We start from the raw sequence: 26,938 nt of genomic DNA on the forward strand, positions 1-26,938 counted from the left end.
CGCCTGCCGCTCGTCCTGCTCTTTGTGGCAGGGGAGAACCATTCCCTCCCTCCCTCGCTCCCGCCATCATCTTCTTGCTATTCGAACAAGGTTCATTGGACGCCAGGAGATCTCTGCCTCGGTCTTCCGAGCTATAAACTGGGTTAAATCTACCCCCGGGGGTGCAGAGAGGCCTCGTCTGTGCCGTTTCCGAGGCAGTTCAGGCCCCTGGGCGACGAGGCGCTGAGCGCTACGCGGCACATCCGTCTCCCAGCCGCACGCCCCCTCCACGTCACAGCACGAGCCCCCCGCCGCTCCGCCTGGCGCCTCCCACGGGGCTCGGCTGCCTGCTCATTTCACCAGCTCCACGCCCAAAACCCTCGCCTCCGTCCCCCGGCCCGGCCGCGGCCTCTCCGTTTCTCACGGTCTCCGCCGCTCGCGCCGAAGCCTGTGGGAAGCGCAGGGGCACGGGGCTCCGTCGCAAGCAGCTGCGACTGCCAGCTGTCCGCATGCCACGGCGCTGCAAGGCCCGAGCGGAGCGGCAGGCGCGAGCCGGAGACGGGAAAGCGAAGGAGGAGACGCATATTTCTATCCGCGGCCCGGCCAGGAAAGGCCCGGCCAGCTGAGCTCAACAATGGCCCAAGAATGCGAGGCACCACCCTTCTTCCCCGCAGGCTCCGAGGAGCAAATTTGCGCCTGGTGTAAGCCTTGCTGAGCTCACCGGATTTCCAGCTAGTGAATCAGTGCAACCCCCCCTTCTCCACACTTCCAGGCACAGCGATGACTGTCAAAACCCCGGGGCCGGGGGGTGCAGGCAGCCCCTGCGGGATTTCCTCCGGCGCCGAGGCCTGGCCCCCTGGGATCTGCTACAGGCGAGAACGGTGCAAGCAAAGAGACAAGGAAAATGTGCCCGGTGTCACAAATCCTGACCTCCGCCATGGTGCTGGTGAAAAGCACGGCTGTGCATCCACACGCATGCAGCCGCCGCCTGGAGAACGGCTACACCTCCGAAATCAAACCCCAGGCACAAGCTACCAAACCTGTTCCTTTTTAATAAAAAGGGAAACATCCACCTGATCTGCAAAAGCCCACAGCCCCTGCTGGTCCCAGTCACCCCAGTCCGGGGCCTTGACATTTTCTGTGGGTCCAGAAGAGCCCTGCCCTTTGGGGCCATCAGCAAGCCACCAGGTGTGGCTCCTTGCTGGAGCCGTCGATGAAGCTGGGTAGGAAAAGCCAGAACCAGGCTGAGGTTTGCACCAAACTGCCCCCACCTCGCTGCCACAAGGTGCATTTGCACAGGGATCGTCCCCCACCCCTCTTCTCCCCCACGCGCTTCATACTTTTCGACGGGCAAGCGCCAACTTCCCCGTCCTCTGGTATTTCAAAGGGAGGAGGAATTCAACCCGGCTACCTGGGTGATTCAAAGAAAAAAAATTCCCTCCGACTAACCACAGAGCCAAAAAACCCTCTTTCCCCACCCACGAACCAAATCCTCTACGGACAGGGCTATGCCGGCACAGCGCCTGCAGAGGGAGCGCTGCTCGGAAGGCCTCACCGAAAACGGCATCCTTGCAAAAACAATTAATTAATTAAAATTAAAAAAAGGGTATAAGACAGAAGAAATCTCTCCCCGCGGCCTGCATCCGCAGCTCCGCCTTCAAAGCTCGGTGAAGAGCAGGACCAAAACCCTGCTGGGTCCCCGTTGCAGAAAGCAAGGCTGCGGCGATAGCTAGAAACGGCATCTTGAATCCCCAAGTGCGCGGGGGGAGGGGGACACGCTGACGGGTCTAGATCAGTGGCCTGTGCTGCAAAACCCAGGGCAGCAGCTCGAGGTTGGGGTGAAACGTGCCCTTCTGCCGGGCTTCCTCCCTGCACCCCCTGCTACACGGCACCAGCATCGGATGCAGCTGTTTTCTCTGCAGACAAACTGCACGAGCTCACAATTTGGAAGCAATGTGCTGCTGGGGGGTTGAGGGGTTTTGGGGTTTCTCCAGGGTGGGAAACAGGTCCCGCTCGAAGAGAGAGCAAGGACCACGAGATGCACAGCGGGAAGGAAAGGAGTGCCCCCCCCGAGCCGGGCGGGTGCCTCTAGACAAACCGAATGTCAAAGCAGCACCACCGAGGGTTCAGGTTTTGTTTTAAATGCTGCAAAAACAGGAAATTAAGGGGAAAAACCGTGTCAGAGAGGGAGGAAAAAAATGCACCGTGCACGTGAGAGAGAGCCTCACCGCACGCTGTATGTGCCGTCTGCCTGATGCCAGGCGCCAGGAGTCACGGATCAGGGCCGTGCGTGCCAGGCGCTGTACGAACGCTGCACCCGAGCACGGCCTTCACGCCGCGTGCACCTTGCCCTACACCCTCGCTGAGCCCGGGACCCGGAGGCCTCCTCTTGTTACGGGGCGCTGCCCAGGTGGTAGCGCCGACACAAAGTGGGGTGGATCCCCTCCCAGAGACCGCACAGGTGGGCAAGACAAGCCAGGCAGGGCCACCTGGAACAGGCTGGGCACACTGGGGAAGCCATGCCCAGCGCCACCAAATTACCATCATCTCCTGCCCCGGACCTCCGTGGCCAGCTCAGCCCCAGGCTCTTGCCACGGCTGGGTTTCACGCGCCCGCTAGACCAGCGCACCTCGGCGAGGTCCCAGCATGCAAAACCAGGCCGAGCCCCCGATCTCCTCATTACAGCCCCCCGCGCCCCCCAAGAGCAGCTCGGCGGGACACGGGGAGCAAACAGCCGTGCGCTAGCTCTCAGCGCCTTCCCCCTCTCCCAGCTCTCCCCAGCTAAGGGGCACTCACCCATCCGCACCAGCACCCCAACTCTGCTCGTCCTGCCTTCCCTGGCTCCCTCCGGGGCTAACGAGGGATTCGCCCCACTTCTAATTAATTCTGCGACAGCCAACAGCGACCCTGGCTGCAGGAGGACGGGCACGGACTGCGGACTCTCAGGCCCTGACCGCTGTCGGAAAGCCGTGGTTTCTTGCCTGGCTGCCAAGGAGCACAGGGGTATGAAGAGGGCCAAATCCTACCGACCACCTTGGCCTTCGGCAGCTGGGGGAAAGGGGGTTTCTCGCTGCTTTAACGATGGGGGAAGAGCGGGGCTGAGGCAGGAGACCGGTCCTCAGCCATAGGCGAGCTGGGCCTGGACCCCAGCGATGCCCAAAGCTGGGCTGAGCCCACTGGGCCCTTCTGCCTCCCAAATTCCCACCAGAGAAGCTGGGCAAGAGGCTCAGGGTTTGGCTCGACGCTGCGAGAGGCTCCGCCTGGCCGTTCCAGGACAGCCTGGAAACAGAGCTGGAAAAACCGTGTCGGCTCCCTGGGAATCCCACGCAACGGGCTCCCGACCGCTGCTGGCTCCAGACCCGCGGCATCTCTGGGGCCGAGCATCTGCCCCACAAAGAGACAAACTCCTAGTGACGGGCTCACGGCAGCACTTCCCCCGGCCCGGCTGGATTTCCCCCTTCCCGTGGGTGGGCAGGAAGCGGAGCCACGAGCATCTCCACCACGGCCTCTGGCTTCCCCCCAAAACCAGGGAGGAAAATCCCCTTCCCATCCCTCCATGCCAGCTCCTCTCTCCCCAGGCCCCCGCCCCGCCGGGCCGGGCCCAGCCATCCAACTAGAAGGTAATTATGCTGCAATTTTTATTTATGACTTCTTCTTTTTTTTTTTTTTTTTTTTATGGCTGAAGGGTGACTCATTCTGGCAACATTAAAATACACAGGAAATCATCCCCGTTTTACAGTAATCACCATTCAATTCATTGTTAAATATTTATTCTGCGTGGCTGCGATGCTGGGAGGAATTCGAGGGCCTCTCTGCGAGGGTCTGACGAGCCGGGGAAGCAAAGGCCCGAGGGCTTCGGGACCCGGCAGAGGAGGGGCCACCCGGCAACAACCCTGTGGTCCCGACGGACAAAACCCCCTATTATTCCACTTCTGGGCACCGCCTTGCAAAAATCCCAGGGCTCCGCGCTGCTTCGGGGCCGGGGACGTGTCTCAGCCCTCTCCCTGCCACAAACTCTCCATTGTTAGAGCAAATGTCAAGCCCAGTCCCCACCAGCGGAAAAAAAATTTAAAAAAAGAGGCCCATTTTGTGCCAGCATCCTCCCCTGCACCCCACGCACCACCCCGAGCCCGGGGGCCAAGGACATCCTGCCCCACCACCCGGCTCCCGAGGCAATGGGCGCACGGGGGCGGGGGGCGCCCTGGATTTTGGTAGAGCTGGGCTGCAGGAGGTGGGGAGAGAAAGGAGACAGCGATTTGACATTGATGGGCCTTACAAAGGAGAGGATCCTCTCTTTGTTGTTTCCCAGGCGATGGGCAGATCACGGGGCCGGGCGCCCGGCCCCGCCAGCCTGCCCCGCCGGGAGGACGGGTTGCAGCACAGCGCACCTATGCGGCGCCCACGATTAGCCGTCTCAGCGAGTTACCTCCGTCCTCCACGGAGCTAACGAGTTTGCTAGGCAGCTCGACGGCCCATTGTCATCGGGCGGTGCAAAAAGGTTCCCGTCCAATAGTATGCCACCGGTTCCCCCTCGCCATTGTCTGAGCAGCCACGGAGGAAGGCACCCGATCCGGTGCCCCGCTCCCGGGGGTCTCTTCCCCACCCTCCCGGCGCAGATTAACACGTCTGCTTTTGTTTACTTCCTCCTTTCTATCCCCGCGCCCGCCAGGCCCCTCGCGCAGCACCGAGAACGGGCGTTACGTCAAATTGTGGCTGCGGGACCGGCGGGGCGGGGGGTCGGCTATGCCGCGGTGGCCCACCATCCAACGGCAGGTTGCCCACGTCCAACGGCTTCAGGGGCAGAGGTGGAAAATCCCCCCCGTAGCCGTGGCAAGGGGGGTTCAGCGTGGGCAGACCTCGCGTGCCACCTGGCCCCGTGGGGGAAGCGCGCGCCAAGGGGAAGGAGCGAGCAGCCACGCTAGCGCAGTGGCCAAGACCCCCGTAAGACCTCCCAGCTTGGCCAAGGCGGACGCCAACCGCGCGGTCGAGGGCTCATCCCGTACAGCGCCGAGCACGCCGCGGGGGCCACTTACCCGGATCTCGTTGCGACGGATCTCCACGTCGCACACGGAGTGTCCCTGGTGGGCCCCGCTGTAGTAGCAGCAGAACTGGCACACGGCGACCTGCTCCGCTTCACAGTGGTACAGCCGGTAGGCGTTGTGCTGGGGGCAGCTCCAGGCCCGCACATCGTCCGCCTCCACCAGGAGGTGCCCGCGGGCCGTGGAGGGCTGCTGCAGGTGGGTCTGCACGTGAGACTGGCAGCAGGGCGCCTCGCACCTCAGGCAGATCTTCTGGGCCGGCAGCGGGGGGCCCCTGCGGCAGAAGACGCAATGCAAGACCGAGGGCGTCTTCTCCAGGTTGAGCGAGTTGAATTTCTCCACGATGTTGGTCAGCTTCAAGTTCTTCTCCAGATTGGGCTTCTGGTTGTAGGCCTGGTTGCATTCGGGGCAGCGCACGAGCCCCGTCTCTTTGGCCCACGCCTCCCCGATGCAGCCCCGGCAGAAATTGTGCTTGCAAGGAAGTTGAACAGGTTCCACAAAGACATGCAGGCAGATGGGGCAGATCAGCTCCTCTTCGAAACAGTTCTTCCAATTCTCAGCCATGTCTGCTGATCTATTTACAGTTTCTCTCGCAATATCTCAGCTAGAGCTACAGATGCAGACGGAAACTGGGTTCCCCCCCTGCAATAGGAAGTCTCACGGTAAATGGCTATTTGAGAAGGGAAAACAGAAATCACATATGCAGACACAGGCTGGAAAGGAACTAAGACAACAGAGCCTAAAACGCACAGGTAAAAAAAAAAATCAAAAAAAAAAAATCAATCAAATCAAATCAAATCGAGCACAATCAAACAACAGAAATCGATACATACGATTCGACTAAGACCCGGCATGAACAGCTGAAAAAAAAAGAGAGACAGAAGCTTTTGGGTGGAGAACCCGCAATTTGAAACGAGGCTAGAGAGCAGTTTGTTTCTTGCGCTTCCAGACGGCGAATCGAAACTTACCAAAGGTTGCAAAAAAATCCATACAAAATCCAGTCGCAGAGTCCAAGTTCCATATAAACCTCCTAAATTTAGCACTCCGGATTTGACTTTTCGCGTCTTAGGTTGGCAACTGACATTCAGGATTTTTAAAGGGAGGTTGGGTCCCCCTCCCACCAACCTGGTCAGAGCCCCAGAGAAGAGCCTGCCTCCGATTTTTATTTTATTATTGTTTTCCTCCTTGTCTCCCTGAGGGGAATTAGGAATTCAAGTCTTTCAAAATAAAAATCAAAGAGTTAAGATCCAAGTGGGAGGAGGATGATATTAAATTAAAAAAAAAAAAACCAAAAAAAAAAAACCTTAAATGACAAGCTGGATTCTTGCAAGCGCCCCAACGATTTGCTTCGAACCCAGCCGAGCAGCCTAAAAAACGGGGGAAAAAGGCTTTTGGTGGCGAATCTTGGATGGGAAAGCTCCGCGGGTCAGTCAGTCATTCAGATGAAAATCCAGCCCGGAGCCAAAGGAAACCTCCCAGCCCCTTCCTCCTTGCACAAATAGGAATGAAGAAGAAATCGGTTTGGGGGAAGAAGGGGAAAAAAAAAAAAGCAAAAAAGCAACCTGCTCTAAATCCTCACTAAGGGTGGGCTTTAAAAACCGCCGCCGCCGCCGCGCCTGGCTTCTTTCAGAAGCTGGAGGTCTCCCGATTCGAGCGAACCCCCTCACCAAAAAAAGAAAATCATCCGAAATAAGACAATCAAATCAAATCAAATGCTGAGGATTTCGGTCGCTGGGAGGAAGGCAGGCATGCCTTGATCAAACTGAAAAGGAATTTCTCAACTGCTAATGAAAAACCCTGCCCCCTCCTTTTCCTCCTCTTCTCTGTTTTCCCTCTGACATGAAAGCTATTCCTCCTTTTAGATCCAGCCTGCGAAGGGGGTGAGAGGAGAGAGAGGAGAGAGAAAAAAAAAGCTCAAAGGAGAGTGCTGAAATGTACAATTCCAGCAGGATCTATTCAATCCTCAGCCATTTTGAGTTGCCTCGCTCTCTTCCTCTGGCTTTTAAGAGCGAGCGCGAGAGAGCGAGAGAGCGAGAAGGGCGGATTTAAATTCAGGGGCAAACCCCCCCCCCAAAAAACCTCGTCACAAAAAAATAATAATAATTAAAAAAAAAAAAAAAAGGAGAGAGAAAGAAGGAGCTGGATCTGGTGGCGGCACCACCCCGCAAAGTCGGCGCCTGATGTGTCAGTTGAACGAGGGGAAACTCCGCGCCGAGCCCGAGCAACGCCAGCTGCTGTAGCCTCTCGGCTTTATCATCAGATCAAAAAAAAAAAGAAGCCAACCCGCTCATCACCGCCACCTCCAGCCATCTTGGTTTTTTGTGCTTTTTCCCCTCTTTTTTTGGGGGGGGGGGGGGGGAAATTAAAAAAGAATAAAAAAAGGGAGCGGATTACACCCCAGAGGCCTGCTGCTCCGTCCTCGCCCCTCTGCGACACCCCCGGCAGGCCGCCCCGAGCCCCTCGCCAGCGGGAGAGCAAGAAGGGGGCAGGGAAAAGGGGAGGATGAAGGGGGGGGCAACAAAATACTGCCCCCTTTGCCAAGGGGAAGGGGCAAAAAAAAAAAGGAGAAGGTATGGTGGGTGGGGATCAGCTGGGCCGGCTCATGGGGCCGAGACGGGCAGGGGCTGGGGGGCTCGGCTGTCAGGGGCACGGCTCGGGGCTAGGGGGGCAGGCCGGGCTGCATCGCGGCTCCCCCGCCCCAAAAGCCGGGCTGCGGCCCCCTGCGAGCGCTCGAGCGAGGGAGGGCGGTCAAGGGCTCCGGTCCCGGCTCATCCCCGCGGGCAGGGGCCGCCTGCGGGCCTCGCCCTTCCCGCTGCCGCGTCCCGCGCCGCCCGCCCGGCTCCGGCTGCTGCTCCGGCTGCGGCTCCGCCGCGTCACGTGACCCGCTACAATTTGATACATTCAACACTGAACGTTCCGAGCCCAGCGTTCCTTAAAGGGGCCGCGGCCCGCCCGGCGCGGAGGGGCCCACTGCTCCGGGCGGGTGGGGGAGGCGTGCAGCGCCGAGCACCCCCGAGCCTGGGGGGCAGCCGCAACCGTTTTGCAACTAAATTGTTTTTACATTTTTTTTTTTTTTTTTGCAAGCGATTTTGGCGTTTGTATTCGTCGAAAGGGACCGTGTGGTTCGAAGAGACTTTTGGTGCCGTTTCGGGGGAGAGGGCAAAGGGAGGTTGAAATCGGAGAGATGCTTGCTGAGAGGTCGTCGGGATGAAGCTGCTAAGGCAGGGGTGGGCAACATGCGGCCCGCGGGCTGGATGCGGCCCGCCAAGCCGTTCTGTCCCTAAAAAATGTAGAAAATTACTATTTATCCGCCCCTGGCTGGCTGTCATGCAGCCCTCAATCCCATGCCAAAACTCAGTAAGCGGCCGTCCACCCAAAATAATTGCCTGCTCCTGCTCTAAGGGGCTCCAAGTGACCCTCCTGCCCATGGCCCCAACAGCTGGGGCAGGCGCGGTGCCTGGGATCCTGCAAGGACTTGGGTTTGTCCTTGTGGGGACCAGGCAGCAAGGAGAAGGGTTTGGAAATCACCACCCTGGCCTTTGAGCGGGGCTTAGAAACCACGAGGGTCTCTTTGTAAACGGCATGTGTCCACGTTTCCAGCTTCTCCTTCCCCGGCGGAGGCTGCAGGAGCACTGGATCGCAGCCTCCCCGAGCCGTGGGCTGGGAAGGGACCTGCAGAGGTCACATCCACGCGTCTGAGGCCGGATCGGCCCTGTCCAAACCAATTCTGTCAGCTCAACGCTGCATAAGAGGGTGGAAGGGGATGACTTAGAGCAACGTTCCTGCCTAAGTGCAAAGTCCTGCACGGAGGAGGGAGCGATCCCCTGCACCGGGGCAGGCTGGGGGTGACGGGCTGGGCAGCAGCTCTGCAGAAAAGGACCTGGGGGGACAGGGGACAATAAAATGGATAGGAGCCAGCAGTGTGCCCTTGTGCCAAGAAGGCGACCGGCATCCTGGGCTGCATGGGTAGAAGCGTTGCCAGCAGATGGAGGGACGTGATCCTTCCCTTCTATGCAGCACTGGGGAGGCCACATCTGGAGTCCTGTGTCCAGCTGCGGGCCCCACTACAGCAAAGATGTGGACACGTTGGAGAGAGTCCAGTGGAGGGCAATGGAAATGGTTGTGGGCTGGAGGACAGGACTGGTGAGGGGAGGCTGAGGGAAATGGGCTGATTTAGTCTGCAGAAGAGAAGACCGAGGGGGGTTGACTAGCAGCCTTCACCTCCCTGCAGGGGGGCTGCAAAGAGGATGGAGCTGGACTGCTCTCAGTGGGGGCAGATACAAGACAAGGAGCAATGGGCTCAGGCTGCAGCAAGGGAAGTTGAGGTTAGAAATTGGGAAGACTTTTCTCATGAGGATGGTAGTAAAACACTGGAGTAGGTTACCCCGAGAGGTGGTGGCAGCTTCATCCTTGGGAGTTTTCAAAACCCATGTAGACAAAGCCCGGCTGGGATGATGCAGTTGGGGCTGGTCCTGCTCGGAGCAGGGGGTTGCACTAGATGTGACCCCCCCCGAGGTCCCTTCCAGCCCAGTTGGCCTAGACTTGAGGGCCCTCAAGGTCCCTTTTAGACGCCAGGATTCTCCGAATGCTAAAAGCAAGGCATTTACTCTCATAAAGAACATGAAAGTGGAGATTTTCACATCACAACGTGGCAGGACCTCCCTGCATGACATGAGCACGGGAGCTTCAGCGGTTAGGGCAGCACCCGGCGCCATGAGGGCTGCATGGACACGGTGAGAGTTGGCGACGCCAGGTTTGTTCCTGCATGAAAAGCCTTCCTGGCTCTAGGCGCCCATCCTGGTTTGTCAGAGCTCACAGTTATCCTGATCTCTTCCCTCGGCAAAGGTCAACGGTGTAGACGTATTTCCGGCTTTGCTCACCCCGCTAGATGTGCTGACCTGCCCTTTGCTGGTCTCTGCGTTGAGCCTGGGATCCTGTGCAACTCTGCATGTTGAGGCCGGTCGGAGCACCTCAAGCCGGGAGGCCTGGGGGAGGTGGGATATTAGCGTTTTATTTTGCCTCTGACTTACTCTGGTCCAAAATGCAACGGATCCTGATGCAGCCATTTGAAGAAGGGAGGATCAAAGGGACAGGCCCGGTCACTGAGCCGCATCCCCTGCTACTGCAGCATGGCATTGTACTCCGAGGATCCCGGGGGAGCCCACACTTTGTCTGACAAAGGGAAGCCGTGTTATCCCTGAAGCTCCTCTCTCAAGCTGGGCTTTGGCCTAGGGCTTCTGCCTCCAGCTTTCCCCAGCTCCACTCCAGCCTGTGACACATGTGAAGGGTATCTGATGTCTCCTCCCTTAGTTACTTCTTCAGAAGATACAGGCTGGAGAGCGAGATCTGCCTCCCTCCGGCAGTGCCGCGTTGGCTCCCCAAGGGTAAGGGGCAGACACCCGTGTTCAGGGATGAGGGCAGTCTCCGCATCCTGGAGCGAGGGAGAAGAAACAAGCACTCATTTTCCTTGGGAAGGGAAGATCTGACTCTGAACCCCCAGCTCAAGTGAGTCCAGAGCAGCTAATCATACGTGATCATTAGACTTGGAACCGCTGACCACGCTTGAAGCTGTTGTGGGCTTGCCGGTGCTGTGCACCCGCGTGACGTTTGTCACTAGCACTCATCCAGCTGCACACGGGGTGAAGAGGCCCCTCTCCTGCCCTCATAACGTCCTGGAGAAGCGGGGCTGGAGGGGACCTCTGGACGTCATCTGGTCCAATGCCCTGGTTGAGGCGGGGTCATCCCTGTCCAAACCATCCCGGGCAAATCGTTGTCTAACCTCTTAGCCCAACTTCAGGGTCGCTCCCGACACAACACAACACAACACAACACAACACATGGCACCCAACCCTGGCCCAGGTAAAGCAGGGGCCACAGTGGCCGACGGCCTGCTGCTGCAAAGGTTGTTAAGAGACCCGGGCACAGGGGCTGAGCAAGCGGCAATTCCCCAGCGGTTCCACCTACGCCTGCCCCATCCCTGCCATCACAGTGAGCTTCTGTGCTGGGCACGGCTGTGCTACTGCGTGTCATTCAGCTGCAGTGACCCCGAGTCCCAGTGCAGCTGGGCTTGTCCCCAGGGCAGCCGGGATTTCACAGCCAGCCCGGTTAGGGGAAGCAGCTGCTAATCTCCTCCAGCAATCTGTGATCTCAGCCCCTTTTACAAGGTACGGTATGTGTGGCCTTGCCTTCTGGAGATCTGCACTTCCACCGAGATCTGCAAGGCTCTGTGCAAGGAGACCGGGGTCTGCCTCACCGGAGTACAGCCGCCCCGACAAACCAGACCTATACTTTGCCTGCAGACCCAGGCCCGAGCCGCGGCTCTCACAAAAAGGGGACGGCGAACTGGTAGATGAGTCCAGCCGGGGTTGCCCAGTGGTCCCCGTGCTTGGTGACTCCAGTGCAGCCTGCCTCCCCGTCCTCTGGTACCCGTATGAGATGCACCGTCTCGCCTCCAGGCACGGAGGCGAGCAACTAGCAGGTTGATCCCGCTCTTCCAACAGCTTCCTCTTGCCCGGGGCCTTGAGATCTGCCCGGCTGCCCCGGGATACCAGAAACCCTGGCCTGATGGGATGGGAGCCCCTTGTGACCCCGCACAGCTCTCAGTCGATGGGCCCTGAAAGCAGGATCAGGCCATCACTCTGTCCCCGCACTTTTCAGATGCACTTATTTCCCCACTTCAATGTTTCGCCCATGAGGGTCTTTTTAAATCACAAACTTCCTGGCTCTTTTGTCTCCTTCCAGAGATTGGGCAATTCTCTTCTTTGCTTGCAAGAAAACACAGTGGTGTATCTGTTATCAGGCCTCTCCTGCCAATCTCCTTATCAGCAGCTGCTTTCACAGGAGGGGGTGGGGGTTGTGTATCCAACTGCTGTCGGATGTGCTGGGGTGCTGGGAGGAAAAAGATGTTTCTAACCTAACTGCACTTCCCGCTAGCAGAGCGCCGAGGGGCGCGGAAATAGAGCAGCGATTAAAAATCGCTCTGTGCTTGGTGCCAATCAAGACCCTGCTCTAACGAACCTTCAACCAAGGAGTGCTCAGGGCAGGGCTGGGAGTCAGGGCTCCGGAGATGGGTCTCGACTCTGCTACAGATTCACGGTGTGACCTTGGGAAGGTCGCATGACCGCTCTCTGCCTCTGTGTTCCCATCTCGAAAATGGACGTAGTAGCGATTTGTCTTGGAGATTTAATTCACCCGTGTTGAGGAAGCTCATTTAGATCCTCGGAGAGAAGACGCTAGGGCATGACACAATGGGTGTGTCTACACGTGTAGTTACACGCGCCTAAACTAATGCGCCTTTGTTTAAGGTGATTTAGGTGCACGTCTACACGTAGACGCGCTAATGAGCATTAAAGTCCATCAAATTAGCTAAGTCACATTAGCATACGTGTAGCCACGCTAATGCACATTAATGCTGCACGCATCCACTGACGCACACCACACTAGTGTGCATTACGCGTGGGCTGATGCAACTTAGCTAGGCCGGCTTAAATTTGGGCACTTGCTTTAAGCAGGAATCAAATTTAGGTGAGGTCAGCCTAATATTGCCATTTTTTAAGGCGCGTTAAGGGCATGCACCTGTGGACATGTGCCCTTAATGCACCTTAAAAATGGTGATTTTAGGCTAATCCCACTTAAAAGGGGTGTAGACAAGCCCAATATGGTGTACTCCTGGGGAGAGCACGACCGCGGCTGGCATGCAAAACACAGAGCGGCAGTCTACGCCGTGGCACCCAGGACAGCAGGACGCACGTAGACCTCACTGCTCTTGCTGGAGGAAGCGTTTCACTCTGGATTAAATCTGCCAGGAGCTGGATGCCGGGTCTGAATCTGCTTCCCCCATTAACCTGATTGCAAGACTTTCCGGGCAAGGCCGGCGGTTGCTTGACGCTCTTTGTGCACAAGCTGGTGGGTTTGGGGCCAGCTCCAACTGGACGGGAGCTTGTGTCTGAAAGGCCACGGACCTCGCTGGCCCGTTACCAGCTATTTCAGCCCAGAGGCCTGGGGAGAGACGTCTCTTCAGCTCTCCAGAAACGGACGGGTGGGAAGGCAGGCTGAGCAGCGTTCGCACTATCGTATCTGCAGGTAAAGCGCGGGCTTCGGTCTCCCGCATTTTCAGATCCCGCAGATCTCTTTCCCGAGCACATGCGCCACATTCACCGGCCAAGTTAAACCCTTGCCCAAGAGGGACGATGCAAGTCAGCGGCGTTTCTTTTTGGACATCGAGCACTCGGAGGATTTCTAGCCGAATCGTACGTCTCGCTTCTCTCAGACTCTTCCGCCCCAGGATCTCGGAGCCCTTGGGTGACTATTTCTTGGACTCCTTGTTTCTGGTTTGCAGCTGAGAAAACTCAGGGCTGGACTCTCAGGCCAACCTAGCCAACAGGCATCGCTGATCCTGGCTACCCAACTGGAAGTGCCCAGTTTTCAGAAACCCCAAGGCAACCACGGCTCCGATTGGAGTCGACGGCTCCCCGCCTCTGCAAAGCCAAACCCTGGCCGTGGGCTCCCAAAAATGAAGGACCAGTTTCCAAACTACTTTAGCCAAGTTTCCTGAAGCCAAGCTCACGTGTCCTGCAAAGGGCAGCAGGCCTAGGCCCGCCAGGAAAGCTCTACGCCTCCCTCAATTCGGGAGGCCATGAAATGCATAGCAATAGATTACTTGGGACGGCAAACGAGGGACGGGCGAAGGTCAGAGGTTAATGACAAAGGTCCCAAGGGGGAGAACATCAGCCAGGCCCCCCCCCACATCTCCACGGACCCTTCTTCCCTGCATCTCTGTCCGGAGACGTGGGCAGAGGAGGGACGGGAACACAGCCCCAGGTGGCCCCGTCCCCGGAGCCCGTGGCAGAAGGAGGACCAGCCCCGAGCTTCCTGATGCTGCATCCACATCCGAACCGCATGCCCCGCTTTCCTCCCTGCTCAGCACAAAGAGCTGGGCTTCGCGGGCTGGGCTTGCAGCTCTGCCGGCGTCCGGTCGCTCGGGAATGAACTGGGTTTGTTGGGTTTTTTCCACGCTTCTCCTTTTCGCTCGGAAAGCTTCCCTGACCGAGGGGATATTCTCCCACGTGCCCGAGACAAAGCAGCCCGCTTCCTTCCTGAAGGGACCGCTTCTCTTCCTCTCTGCCCAGACGCGCAGCACGGATGCGTGTGGCCTGCCAGGCTCTGACCTCAGGGCGGGGGTCCTGGGAAGGTCCCATGCAGTAAGAGGCTCACCAGTGGTCAAGAGGCCATTCGTGATACAAAAGGATGTCGTGCCAAGCGTCACACGCTTCCCAGCCAGGAAGGCAAAGGGTGATTCAGATAGATGGGGTGAGGGGGAGGGCGAAGCTCAGATCAGGAGGGAACTGAGTGGAAGGGCCAGGTGCGGACGCCCAGCTGCTTCTGGTTGCACCACACTCGCCCGTCTCCTCGCAGCCAGGATTTCCCCCTCCCGCAAAGGGCCCTTCTTCCCTGAGCCGGCTTCATCCAGGCGCCTGCTCGTGTGAATCACACCCTTCCTCAGGCTGGGTCTGGTTTAAAAGCAGGAATGAGATGATAAAGCACATGCACAAAAGTGATCCTGGCAAGATAAAGCAGCGCGCGCGCGCGCGCGCACACACACACACACACACACACACACAAAGGTGATCCTGGTAAGATAAAGCAGCATGCGGGTGCACACATGCATGTACATACAGGTGATCCAAGATAAGACACACACACACACGATCTTGGTAAGACAAAGCATAACCCACGCACACACACAAAGGTGATCCTGATAAGATAAAGCAGCACACCCATGCATGTACACACACACACACACACACACACACACACACACACAAACACATAGGTGATCCTATTAAGATCAAGCAGCAGTGCACGTGCATGCACACACGTGTGATCCTGGTAAGATAAAGCAGCATGCAGACACACACACACAGGTGCTTCTATTAAGACAAAGCAGCATGTGGGTGCATGCACACACACAGGTGATCCTAATAAGATAAAGCAGCCCGCCCCCAACCCCCCGCGCACGCACACACGTGATCTTGGTAAGATAAAGTAGTGTGCACACACGTACACACACACACACACACACACACACACAATCCTGTCTTGAAGCAGACAATGGTAAACGTTGGAAAATAACTGGCCCTTTCCTAAGGCAGCAGCATCCCGGCACCCGACCTGTCTCTGCCCAGGCCCCCCCGAGCCCCCAGAAACCAGCCGGTGCCTACTCCCAGGTCAGTGCTGGTCCCAGGGGCTGCTCTCACCCAGGCTCGTGGGAGTTTCTGGCCGGGGAAGGACAGAGAGAGGGAGATAGCCGTGTTAATCTGCAGAAGGCGTCTGATGAAGTGAGCTTGGGCTCACACGAGCTTCCACTATACAGCCCTGATCCAGTTAGTCTAGAAGGTGCAAATCTAGCCTGCTTTCTGCCTGGACTAGGGCAGGCCCAAGGACTCCTGCAGCAGCAGCTGCTTGAGTGTGACTTCCCCCGCTCAGCAGGAGAGCAAACATCCATGGGTTGCTGGCTGCGCTGAGAGACACGCTCCCACATGTATGTATTTGCTTTACTCAGGCTATTCAGACAGGCCGGGGTACTCCTTGAGCACACAGCAGACATATTTCCTAGCTGGGATCATGACCTAGCAAAGGCACCACGAGCTTAGCAAACCAACCTGCGGCGGAAAACCGGATCAATTAATAACGTGGTTGCAACTGAAGTGTCATTGTTCTAGCAAGCCCATCCCATGTGCGAGTAAATCAGTAAATGTACCAAATAGATCTTTAACTCAACGGCCACCGCTTGGCCCGCTGCCACTCCAGCGCCTATAAACCAGGGGTGGGAGCCGCACCGTACCTACACTCCTGGCGGCCCCGCACCAACTTCTAGTATTGGGCCCCCTTTGCCAGAGATAACGATAATAATCATAACCAGAATGACCATTTTCAGGCTGCCTGGTTTGCCCATGCCTGTGTCTGGCCCAGGGTGGGAGTCAAACCGCGCTGGAGACTCGTTCTTGAGGAGCGGGAACACCGCTTAGAAAACCTGCGGGATCGTTCTGGTATCCCTTTGCAAAGAAACACCCACGGACCGAGCAGACCTGCAGTTTCTGGTTGTGTCAGGGTTGCCCGCGTAGTTTTGCTAGGAGGTTAGACAATGGATTGGCATGGGAGGGTTTGGCCAGGACCAGTCCTGGCTCAGGCGGGGCTTGGACTAGATGTAACCTCTGGAGGTCCCATCCCACGGACCAGGTTTCCTCGTCTGCTGTAGCCTGCTGTTCTCCTGCAATCTGGTTCGGACGTGGACCGGTGGCTCTTGACCGTTTCTGACTCCTAGATGCTCCTCTGAATGGCTCTCGCTCAACTTTTGACTACGGGCAAAGTCATAGAGCAATTCTTCCATCACAAAGAACTGGGAAAGATGGCAACAGCGCAGAACGATTTTGACCCTGCTGGTCCTGTTTGAAACCTCTGGCTTTATCTTGTGAAGCGCAGGTAGGGGTGCGCACCCCTAACAGTGGGGATATTATATGGCATGCCACAGCACCCTTCAAAGGATGTCACGGCACCCGGGGTGCTGCTGCCTCCCGGCTGAGAGTCAGCGGTGTGGACAAACTTCAGCACCCATCGATCCCAGTATAAGCTGTTACAGTGCCACTATTCCCTCCCTGCGGGCAATATAAAGGTAGCAAAACCATGGTCAGCATAATTCATTTTTGTTTAGGATTAAAACGACAGCCATCGTGCACCCGTATCCTGTGATAAGAGCGTGCAGACGTAACAGTGACGCTTCAGCCAAGGCAACTCCCTGCCAGGCAGCCGTTCCCGTGAGGCCTGGCACGTCCGAATCCCGGGCCATGAGCTGGGATCTCGAGGCTGCCTCATTATTACTGGGGCCGTCGGGAGGCTAGCAGGCATGTCGAACAATGGCATGGGTGGGATGACTTCTGGCGACCGTGGACTATGAGTACAAAGCGTGGCCCCTTCCCTTTCTCCGTCGCTATTGAACACCTGGAATAGGACGGGAGGGTGTTCGGGGGATCTTTGTTCACAGCTTCCTCGAGGCCGGGTGCTGAAACGGTATATTTTGCACATAATAAAAACCACAGTCTAGTTCTTTGGTATCAGACGAGTCAAAGCCAAGGCCCCAGGTCCTTGGTGGTTCCTTAGGGCCTGGTTTCTACCCCAGCTGCTGTTTCTGAGGGTGCAGAATGAGAAATATCCCGGCTTACCATGGCCGTGGGGACAAGACAAAGAATAATAAGAATAAAGGTTTTCTTGGCGTATCTCCCCAGGGGCTCCCGGCTCTGCAGGAGAAGGAGGAACCTCCCCTGCCCGCGTGCCCCGTGCGAGGAACTTCGAGCAGGGCCCGTCCTGGTTTGCGTGCTCTTCGAGAAGGCAATGGCGCCGCGGATGCTATGCAAGAAGAACTAAAGTTGCTTTACTAGTCTCCGCAGTGTCTGACCACCTTCCCGCGGCACGGCCGGGCACCGGGTTAGCCGGGCACGAACGCGATTGAGGCTGGCAGGTCTGAGTATCAACTCGCGGCAGGTAGATTGGCAAAGAGCCCCGGGGCACGGTAAGCGAGGGAGGTGGCATCATAGCGGGTGGCACTCGTCTGCCTGGTTTTAGGGGAGGCTGAGGCTCTGCCAGCTCAACCCCAAGTCTCGAGATCTTGTGATCTGCAAAGGAATCGCTGCTCGAGGGGTCCTGAACGCACCCCGGGTAGGGGATGCATCGCTTCTTGTCCCAAACTGCACGGCACTGCTTTGGGGTACCCCACAGCCGTGCAACGAAGCAGCGCCCCCAGACCCGCTCCGCGCCTCCCCGCGGGGTGCAAGACCGAATGAGCTAACGCCTGTAAAATCCTGCGTGATCCGAACATGACTCAAAATGAGAACAAGCCCGAAGCCCGGAGGGTGGGGCCGGCCCGTGGGACGGACCCGCGCATCGGCACGAAGGAATGCAGCTTCTCTCCGGGCCCCGAGAGCCCAGGCCCGTCCTTCTCCTCCTGGATCTCACGGTCTTCCCTCCAGACTCAGAAATGCGGGAGCCGCGCAGGGTGGAGGGGTTGTGTCGGGGGGACACGTGGGGAGGAAGGAAAGCTCAGCTCCAAACTATTCAGGCCTTGCATCTCTCTCAATACGAGCATTTGCTGGCAGGCGGGAGTGACAGCTGGCCGTCTCCACCCTGGAAAGGGCGTGGGTCTCTCGTGGGCCACGGGGTCAGTGGCTTTGACAAGAAAGCGCTCCGTGGGTTTGCTTTGCTTCCAGCTTTGGGGAGCGCTTTGCTTTTCAAACTTGGCCAAGTTTGCTTTTCACACGTGGTGGCTTGAAAAGCAAAAGGCTAACGGTGTCCTCGCAGCGCTGACCAAGAGCCGGCCTCGGTCTGCTCTCCCGGGGATCCAGCCCCATCGGCGCGATCATGGGAACGACGAGCAGGAACAATCTGGCTCTCCGTGGGCCGGCATGAGCCGGGCTCTGTTCTCGTCCTGTGACCCTTGTTAATTGTGTCCGAGCCGCAAAGCCCGAAGCGGCTGCTCTTCTAGTAGCCGGCAGCGCGGGGAACAAAGCAGGGTTTGTTGTTTCAACAACTGCTCGAGCCCACACCTGTGTTTGGCTCGGGGCGGCGAAGGAGCAGCTGTGCGGAGCTGGGCAGCTGGCAAAAAGGTGGTGGCTTCTCCGCCGCTTCACCCTCAGCGCGGCTCGCGCTCACACTGCGCCGTTGTGCGTCTGGTGTGCAATAAAAGCTACGCACGTGGGGCAGGAAGGGGCCAGCGTGCCCGGTTCACGGGTGGCCGACTTCCCAAGAGCTCCACGTCAAGCCCTCGCGCTCAGCTGCATTGCATGCCCCAGGCCAGGGATAAGGCAGCGGACACGAGGGCACTGCCAATGTCCAGGGAAAGAGTTGGTTCAGGTATACTCAGATGGTCCTAAGAAAAGAAAGGACCCTGCCCCCTCCTACAGAGGAAGGCAAACCCCACGACATGACTTCCCAGAGAGAGTCCCCAGATCGCTCAGCCTGAGCGCACGAGGGAGGGAGACCCTGGAGCAAGAGCCCCTGGTTTTTAGAAGTACCGGAAGGAACAAAAATTAAGCCAGGAAACGGGGCTGGGTGCAGCGCGACCCTTCAACATACAGCAGTGCCCTTCATGGATGTTTTTGCATGAAGCCGTGGCCTGCATTTCCTTAGCGCTCCCCCAGCGATAGGAAGAGAGGTCACCGGGGCAGCCTGCCTCCACAGCTCCAGCCCCCTGGCCTGTGATCTTATCATAAGACTTCACGAGGGCTGGTAGGGGGGCCTGGGCTCCGAGAAGAGAGCTCGAGAAGGAAAACAGCCCAAGAGGCCACCGGAAACGGTGCTTGTGATTTCTTCTGCCTTCGCTCCTGCACCCACCAGCACTTAGCAATTTTTGGAGGAGTCCCTGCGTGTCCCTTGAAATGTTGCTTAATGAGCTATGCCTCGGTTTCCCTCGCTGGGAAACAAGGGCGATAGCTTGCGAAGGAGGCTCGGCGCTTGCAAAGCGCTCGGTGATCCCGAAGCACAAGGCCTGGTCGAAATGCAAAGCGGATCCGAGGCCAGCACCTCCGTTACCAGGCCGCTATCGGGGGTGTCGCGGCAGCAACGGGAATAAATGATGAATTTTCTGCTTTGCTGCAGGGCACCCGCCCTCTAGAAGACCTCAAGGAGAATCTCCTTACGCTGCAAGCAGTATGGGGCTTAGGACACACAGCAGAGCAGTTCTGACTCCATTTGGGGACAGTCGATTTACTATAGAAAAGAGCCGAACCGTCTTCCCAGAGCGAAGCAGTCAAAGTACGAGGCTAAGAGCCTCCTTGCTTGGTCAGGGACCCACGGGGACGAGCCTCCCCGAATGACATCGCGATAAGCCAGAACATGGCAGCTAACGAGGAGTCATCGTATCTACCGGGCTGGACACGGCTGCGTCGCTGGCTGCACAGAGGAGCCAGGGTCCGGGGTCACGTCTCTAGGTGGGCTTCCCTCTACTCTGAGCTCAGCGTAACGCCGGGCGAAGCTCCTCACCCAGCGATTTCACCGTCAGGCCCAGACCTTGTCTGAGCTGCAGCAATCTTTTGCAAGAAAACGAAAAGCAGCCTTGGCGCGACGAGGCAACCCAGGTGAGATGCGAGCCAGCCCGCCCCTCGAGGTGTCAGCACATCCCTTTCACCAAGCACGACTCGCCGGGACTCGGCGATCACGAGAGCGCTGCACCGATCAGCTGAGACCCAACGCGACATCCAAGAAACGGCAGGAAGAGCGGGGATCGTTCACACCGGAGAAGAGCGAGAGGGGCCTGGAAAGCAGCCTTCAAATACCTGGAGTGGTTGTCAAGCGGACGGCGACAGGCTATTCGGTGTGTCCGCCGGGGGATAAGACAAGGAGTAATGGTCTTAAATTGCAACGAGGGAAATTTAGGCTGGATATTAGGAAGAACTTTTTAACGAGGAGGGTGGTTAAGCACTGGAACGGATTACCTGGAGGTCGGAGAAGCTCCATCCTTGGCAGGTTTTTAGAGCAGGTTAGATAAACCTGTGGCGGAAATGGTTCATTCGGGGCTGATCCTGCCTTGAGCAGGGAGGTGGATTCGGTGCGACCGCCCAAGGGCCCTTCAAACTGGGGGTTTTTTCTCCGTGATTCTATGATTTTATCTAAAAAGCCTTTTCTGGCCTCAAACAGCTATGAAAGCTGGTCCACCGGCTAATTACACTCCACGTCCCTATTAGAAAGGATCTAAAAACAGACACTGAGCTCAAGGCCGTCCGTGTTTCGTTGCTGGTAACTCTCGCCTCTGACCCAAGGGCCAGTTTAATTACGGTTCTCCAAGCGCCTTTCAGCCCCGAGGGGGAAAGGCTTGCAAAGAGGAGGCTCGGGCTGTCCGTAGCTGCTTGTCCAGGCCCTCCAAGCCCTTCTCGCTAGCTATTGCCCATCCCCTCGCCCTCCCCACCGAGGGACCCGATGCCACGATATCAAGTGACTTGCGTGGGACAGAGCTCCCGATCCCCCAGCTGGGAGTCTTAAATCCCAGCTGGAAGAGATCCCAACCTTTTGTGGCGGGTCCTCAGTTCTCCGCCCGATGCCCGCAGCAGGTGCACGAGGCTGGACAGGGTCGGGGTGGAAGAAACCAGAGCCACGAGGCTTCGCCACGAACACGCACCTTGGCATAAGAGCTGCTGCCGGCCTAACCGCGGCTCTTTGCAAAGCGAGGGTAGCTGCCGCCTAATTGCACCTGCCAGGGTGAGAGCGCGGCGACGGTCCCGCGGCCCCTCTCACCTCGGGCGCTGCCCCGCCTGCCCGGCTGCAGAGATCGGGGAGGAGGTCTGCCCATTAAATCACCCGTCTGCCTACCGAGGCCTCCAATTACTGCTAACGACTTTGGGCTGTGCATGTTTGCCCATTAACAACCGAGTCCGGCAGCTCTTTGCACGTCCCCTCGCGGGCCACTATACCAGCCCTGGCACGGCAACGGTTTCCAGTCACTGGTCCCAGGGGCTGGTCCGGAGGTGACATCCCGGTTGCAAACGGCTCCCTGCGCTATTACTCATACCCGCTCCCCCCAGCCCCGGCGATGCTGGAGGGCCTCCCCTGCATACTGTAAATGTCTGCGGCATGGTAGGAAAAACTGCCTCATCTGCGAGGAACTAAGGCAGCTTTGTCACTCAGCACGCATGAAAATGCTGTTTCATGCTGTGAAAAAAGGGTGATGTAGCTGTGCCTGACAGATCCCGTCAGGAGCCTGCCTCTGCTTCCCCGAGCGGCTGGAGAGATATTTAATCAGCCCACAGATGTACAGAAAGTATGTGTGCTATTTAGGGCCGCAGCCCCTGATAATGTGATTGGAGAACCGAGTTTGTTTGCACAGATTTACAGTGACGGGATGTTAAAGTGACAGCTCTTGCCAGGCGGGCGGACCCGGGCCGCGGACACGGTGCAGGGGACACGGCTCGAACTCTGCTCTTGCAAAAAGGGGAGAGAAAGAGAGAGGGTGGAGGGGGGGGGAAAAAAAATCGGTGAACTTTTCAAACCGTGTTTTAACTTAACTAAACAGCCGGGGGCAAGACGGAAAGTCCCTGACTCAGGCTACACCTCCACGAAAGCCAAACGGGGGAAAAAATAACCCGTCTCCCCCTGCGGTGAGTAATATGTTAAAGGCGTTAACTGAAGTTTTTAAGACCGGCTTTAAGGTTTATGGATTAAGCAACCGCGCAGGGTGGTACCGGGGCCGGACTGGCCGCAGCCACGAATACAGCGGCTTGCAAGGCAGCTCGCTGGACCGTAGCATAGGCCAGAGATCACTTAGCATGAGCGGGTAAAGCACGCACACCCCTCCCCGAGACCCACACACGCTAGTCATAGCCCAACACGGCCCCAGCGCCTGCACCGCCGTGCACACGTGCCCTGGGAGCGGTGTGCATGTGAGGGGTTGTGCTGCATGGGGCCACCCCTGCACCGCTCTCTCCCCAGCGGGGTGCGGGCGGCTTTACCCTTTTAAGAGCCGGCGTTGCCATTTGAAGGGACAGGCTCCTGTCCTTAATGATTAATAAAAGGGGACTTGGAGCCAGGAGAACAAGCCACTCTCTATCCAAATCTGTGCACACAAAAGGGGGTCCCCCGGTCCCCCCAGCACCCTGGCCAGACTCAGGGCTTTGCAGGCAGGACCCAGCCGAGACAACGGGGCGGATGCTCAAACAGCTCTGGCCGTCTCATCCCCTTCTCCAGAGCTTTGTCCTTGGGCAAGGAGCACAATGAAATGACCCCAGCCCCGCTTCTGCACACCCTGCCGGTGCAGCGGGGACCCGGGCGCTTGTACACTGCACGATTAAGGGCCAGCCTGCGTGCTGGGCCGCGGGAGGCCGACCCCGCTGGAGGGGTTTGTTTTGCTCCGTGTTAAGCAGAGGCTGAAACGCTGACAGCGGAGGAGGCGCCGGTGACGCCGCAGCCCCACCAGCTCTGGCAGCCGTGGGCTGCGTGGACGGAGAAGGCGATGGAGGGCGGGCGAGCAGGCCGCAGGCCTGAATCCGCCCAGGCTGTGCAAGGCCCCGGGACCATTTCCCCTGGCCTGCTGTTTCTTTCTATGCAAATGCTCCAGAGAGCAGCTGCCCCGCTGGAGTGACTCATTTCCTGCTCTTGTGTCACATTCTGGTCAGGCCAGTTTGGCAAAGTGTGTGCACTCGGGCTCCCCCCTCGCTGACTCTCCCTCTCCCTTTGCTGCGAGCTGGGATGTGCATTCGCTCAGTGCCTGGCAGGATGAGACAGGATTTGCAGGAAACTGCGTCAAAGCCACAAACCAAAGGGGGAAAAAAAAAAAAATACTTTTTTTTTTTTTTTTGGGAGCAAGAGGGAGCTCCACCTCCTCCTCCTCCGCTGGGCGGGCATCCTCCCCTGGTCGGCGAGGCCGTGCCACGAGGAGCCCCGGGAGACGGGGGAGCGGGGCAGGGAAAGTTCAGCGCGCTGGCACCTGCGAAGCACTGCGGAGGCCAAAAACAACAACAAACCCAGCTAATTTCACTTCCTCTCTCCCATGATCCAGGCGTTCAGCTGTAGCATCCTTGCTTCCAGCTTGAAGCACTTAACAGAGGCATGTGTGTGCACACGCGTGTGTGCGTGCATGCCTGGCCTGGTCTGACCTGGGATCTGGGTGGTGCGTGCTAGCACGGGTCAGCAGCCCGCTCCGTGTGCCTTTAAACCACGTTGCATGGGTCTGTAGACCTGTCTACACCAGGTCGCTAGCGCGGCCAAGTCCCAGCGGAGTGTGTCGCTCCTCTCTGGGGTGGAAAGTCTGGTCTTCCCCAGCCCCAGAAGGCACGAAACGGGGTCTTTACACTACTGGAAGGAGGGTGGGGCTTTCCAGTGGTTGCTTCTATGGCCCTGGCAGGTCTGGAGATGTCAGTTCTTGCAGCTGAGTGTAGAAGAGCTATTTTGGGGACATTATCTCAGATTTCATGAGTTATAATTTTCCTCTCCCTTTGAGGCCTGGCTTTACAGGGTGGGGGGGAGGAAGCTTTTAAAATAAACCCCGCTCCCAATGCAACGTCAAAAAACCACGGCTCTAGCATAGCTTTTCTGTTAGCTGCGTCATTTCTAGAATGGCTGTTGGAGGGGAGGGCGATAAAGGTTTTATCAGCACCTGTCTGGGATGACTTGCATAAGCCCGCTGTGGCCGCCTCGGCCTGGATTTGCACGCGCGTGGCCCGAGATGGCTCGATGCCACGGTGATGGGCAGATTAGAAATACCCAGAGGGCTGCCTTCGCTGCTCCCCAGCCCCATCGTGTCAGCACTGCGAAGTTATACCCCCAGAGCGGTGCCCTGCAGAAGTCCCCCACGCAGAGAGATTGGGGAAGGCAGACTGGGCTTTCCTACGCCCTGGCTGCCCACCGAATCCGCAGAAGCGGGGCTCGGTCCCAGCCGCAGACGTGGGTGAGCAGCGTCCCCTGCCAGGCAGCGAGAGCTGGAAGAGAGGCATCGGGGATGGGTGTGGACTGCACGGCCCGGGGCTGTGCATAGGTGTGCGTGTGGTTAAATAGCTGTGCATTCACTCTCTGCAGTCACTAATTCCCCGGGACACCTGAGAAATGGAAACGGCGGGCTCCTGGGTTATTTCCTGGTTCCTCAGCACCACGCCCTGCTCTAAAAAGCTGCCAGGGAGCTCGAGCAGGACGGCGAGCGCGCACCGAAGAGCCCGGAGAGCCCGCAGCCGTGCACAGCATCGGGTCTGTGCTAGGGAAGCCGGAGAGGCGTGGCGTGGGCTCGGCTCCGGTCCGTCCTGAACGTGTCAGCCCAGTTGGCACAGAGTGGCTGAATTGCTCTGCTGGCATCGTGCGGTGGCATGGGAACCGGAGCTCATGATGGGTGGGGGGTGGGTGCAAAAAATAAGGGAAGTTCTGGCTGGTTTGGGGAAAAGCTGCCTGCGACCCAAAGAAACCAGAAGGCAAAAGGGTGGGGGGAAAAACGGTTCCCCACCCCTAATCTCACAGCGTCAGGGGCCCTGACTCACGACCTCTGCTCCTGCAATAGGTGGGACTGAAGCATCCTCTGGAGCACGCCTTTGCCTCGCCGCGTCAGCGCATTATTTTTAGACAGGAAGGGACAGTCGGTGCCTTCGCTCTCCTCCATTTCCCTGCCCCTCGCCCCCGTTTTCGACCGGCACCATGCATGCACCTCGCCGCAAAGACAGACACGACTATGCAAAGGCACACACGCCGGGCTGGGCCGAGAGCTGCTGCCCCGATCCAGCCGTGCGCAATGAGGGTCGCCCCGAGGACCTCAAGGCATCGCTGCCCTGCTTGCCCACGGAGCAAGATCCCGGGCCTTCAGCTCCAAGCAGGTCTCCTGCTCCAGGGTGCTGCACCATGAGGAAGGAGACGGGGCTGCTCTTCACCCAGCGCGATAGCAGAAACCAAGCCCCGACTGCTTTAGTTGCAAATATAGGAGGTTCCTGAGAGTAGGATATTGCCTGTCCCTTCTCCCTTATACCAGCCATACAGAAACACCAGGTTTCTAGTGGAATCACGGCGTTCCCGAATGGAGACGCAGACCGGATTCAGGAAACACTGGGTTTCCAGCATTGTCGTCCCCCGAGGCTGGACCGACTGCTTGCAAGAGGCCGTGCAGAGATGCACGGTAGCAGGAGCCAGGTGGGGGCTGAACGGGCGTCACGCTTTGGCCCGCAGGGGAATGATCTGCACCAGCCTTTCCACTTCCCCCTCTGCAGCAGCAGCCGTCTCCACCTACGCTGGGCGTGGAGAAAACCTCTCCCTCGCAGCACAGGATGTGGCGGGAAGGGGAGCCCACGTGTGTAATGAGTATCCTGAGCACCCGGTAGCCTCCCGGGTGGGCGTGCACAGCCAGGCTCACGACTCCGCTCCAGCGAACGGCGGCAGAAGCACTCGTCGGAAGACAGAGGACTAGAAAGACGTGACGTTAGGAGCCTGTCGTTCCCTTAACGAGTCCGGATGATGGCATGCACCAACACTTTAAACAGCTCGTGTCTAGAGGGGAGCAGTGCTAGATGGCTTTACAGCCCCGGCTATCTCTGGGATCACTTAATCCAGCAGTGAAATGCAGCTGCTTCTGGGGTGGAACATAGCAGCTGCTGAATAGTACGTGGCTGCACTACAGCACTATTTAGGGCAAGGAAGTAGCAGCTCCTTTTTTGGCAGTTTTAGCTGAGGGCTGAATGGGTTTTGGAAACCTCCCCCCACCCCCATCGGTATGACAACGGTCCCGTCTGTGCTAGTGATCTCACGAGCTCTCCCTCTGGTGGTGTTATACCGCAGTAGTGCAACGAGGAGAGAGCTGCTGGTCCACACCAGGCAGGCCAGAGGCACGCGGGCAGGGGAGAGGGGCGGGGGTCACCCCGATGTCCCTGCTCTAAGGGGACCCGGGAACTTTCAGTCCCGGACCATCATCTCTCACCATCTGCAATCCAGGAGGGAAAGGACAAAACAACACAAGGCACCTGGTGAAGGAGGATGCCTCGTTGGCTGGACTGGGAAGAGACTGCCGGGCCTCAGTCTGCAAGCTTTGCAACCCCTGTTTCTGTGCTGTCTGAGGACCTGTTCCTCAGCTGTTCACACTTCTTCGACACGCATTGCACAATCAACCGGTGCTGTATCCGGGTAGCCTGCCTTCACACACACCCCAACAGCCTGCTCTGCCAGGAAGTCAGGACACGCTCCTTCAACGACAATGCACCATTACCGCCTTGGATGCACATCTTACCTCCCCCTTGCACATCTCGAGTGTGCTTTGCACGCCTTCATTTAGCTCCAGGGCCACCGGAGAGGCCCAGAAGAAGAGTTACACTCAGTCCCGTGCAAGTGGGGAAACCGAGGCAGAGAAAAAGAGGGCAACTAACTTGCTCAATGCGGTTGAACCTACATGCCCTGGGAACAAGAATGTACGACCACCATGA

General features: G+C 57.9%; 1 protein-coding gene across 2 annotated transcripts in view; it reads right to left on the reverse strand.

Moving 5' to 3' along the window:
• Nucleotides 1-7,874, reverse strand: part of TRIM8 (tripartite motif containing 8) — a 31,448-nt gene extending 23,574 nt beyond the window's left edge. The window contains exons 1-3 of one of the 2 annotated variants that reach the window (XM_014595634.2): nucleotides 5,987-7,874; nucleotides 5,852-5,878; nucleotides 5,013-5,660 (exon numbers count right to left, since the gene is read on the reverse strand). In XM_014595634.2, coding sequence (XP_014451120.1) covers nucleotides 5,013-5,582 — 570 coding nt within the window. In that variant the 5' untranslated portion in view covers nucleotides 5,583-5,660; nucleotides 5,852-5,878; nucleotides 5,987-7,874. The remainder of the gene's footprint in view (nucleotides 1-5,012; nucleotides 5,661-5,851; nucleotides 5,879-5,986) is intronic. The other variant, XM_006278711.3, reaches the window with a different exon arrangement.
• Nucleotides 7,875-26,938: the final 19,064 nt, after the last annotated feature.

Source organism: Alligator mississippiensis, chromosome 6 (assembly GCF_030867095.1).
Source record: "Alligator mississippiensis isolate rAllMis1 chromosome 6, rAllMis1, whole genome shotgun sequence".
Lineage (NCBI taxonomy): Eukaryota > Metazoa > Chordata > Crocodylia > Alligatoridae > Alligator > Alligator mississippiensis.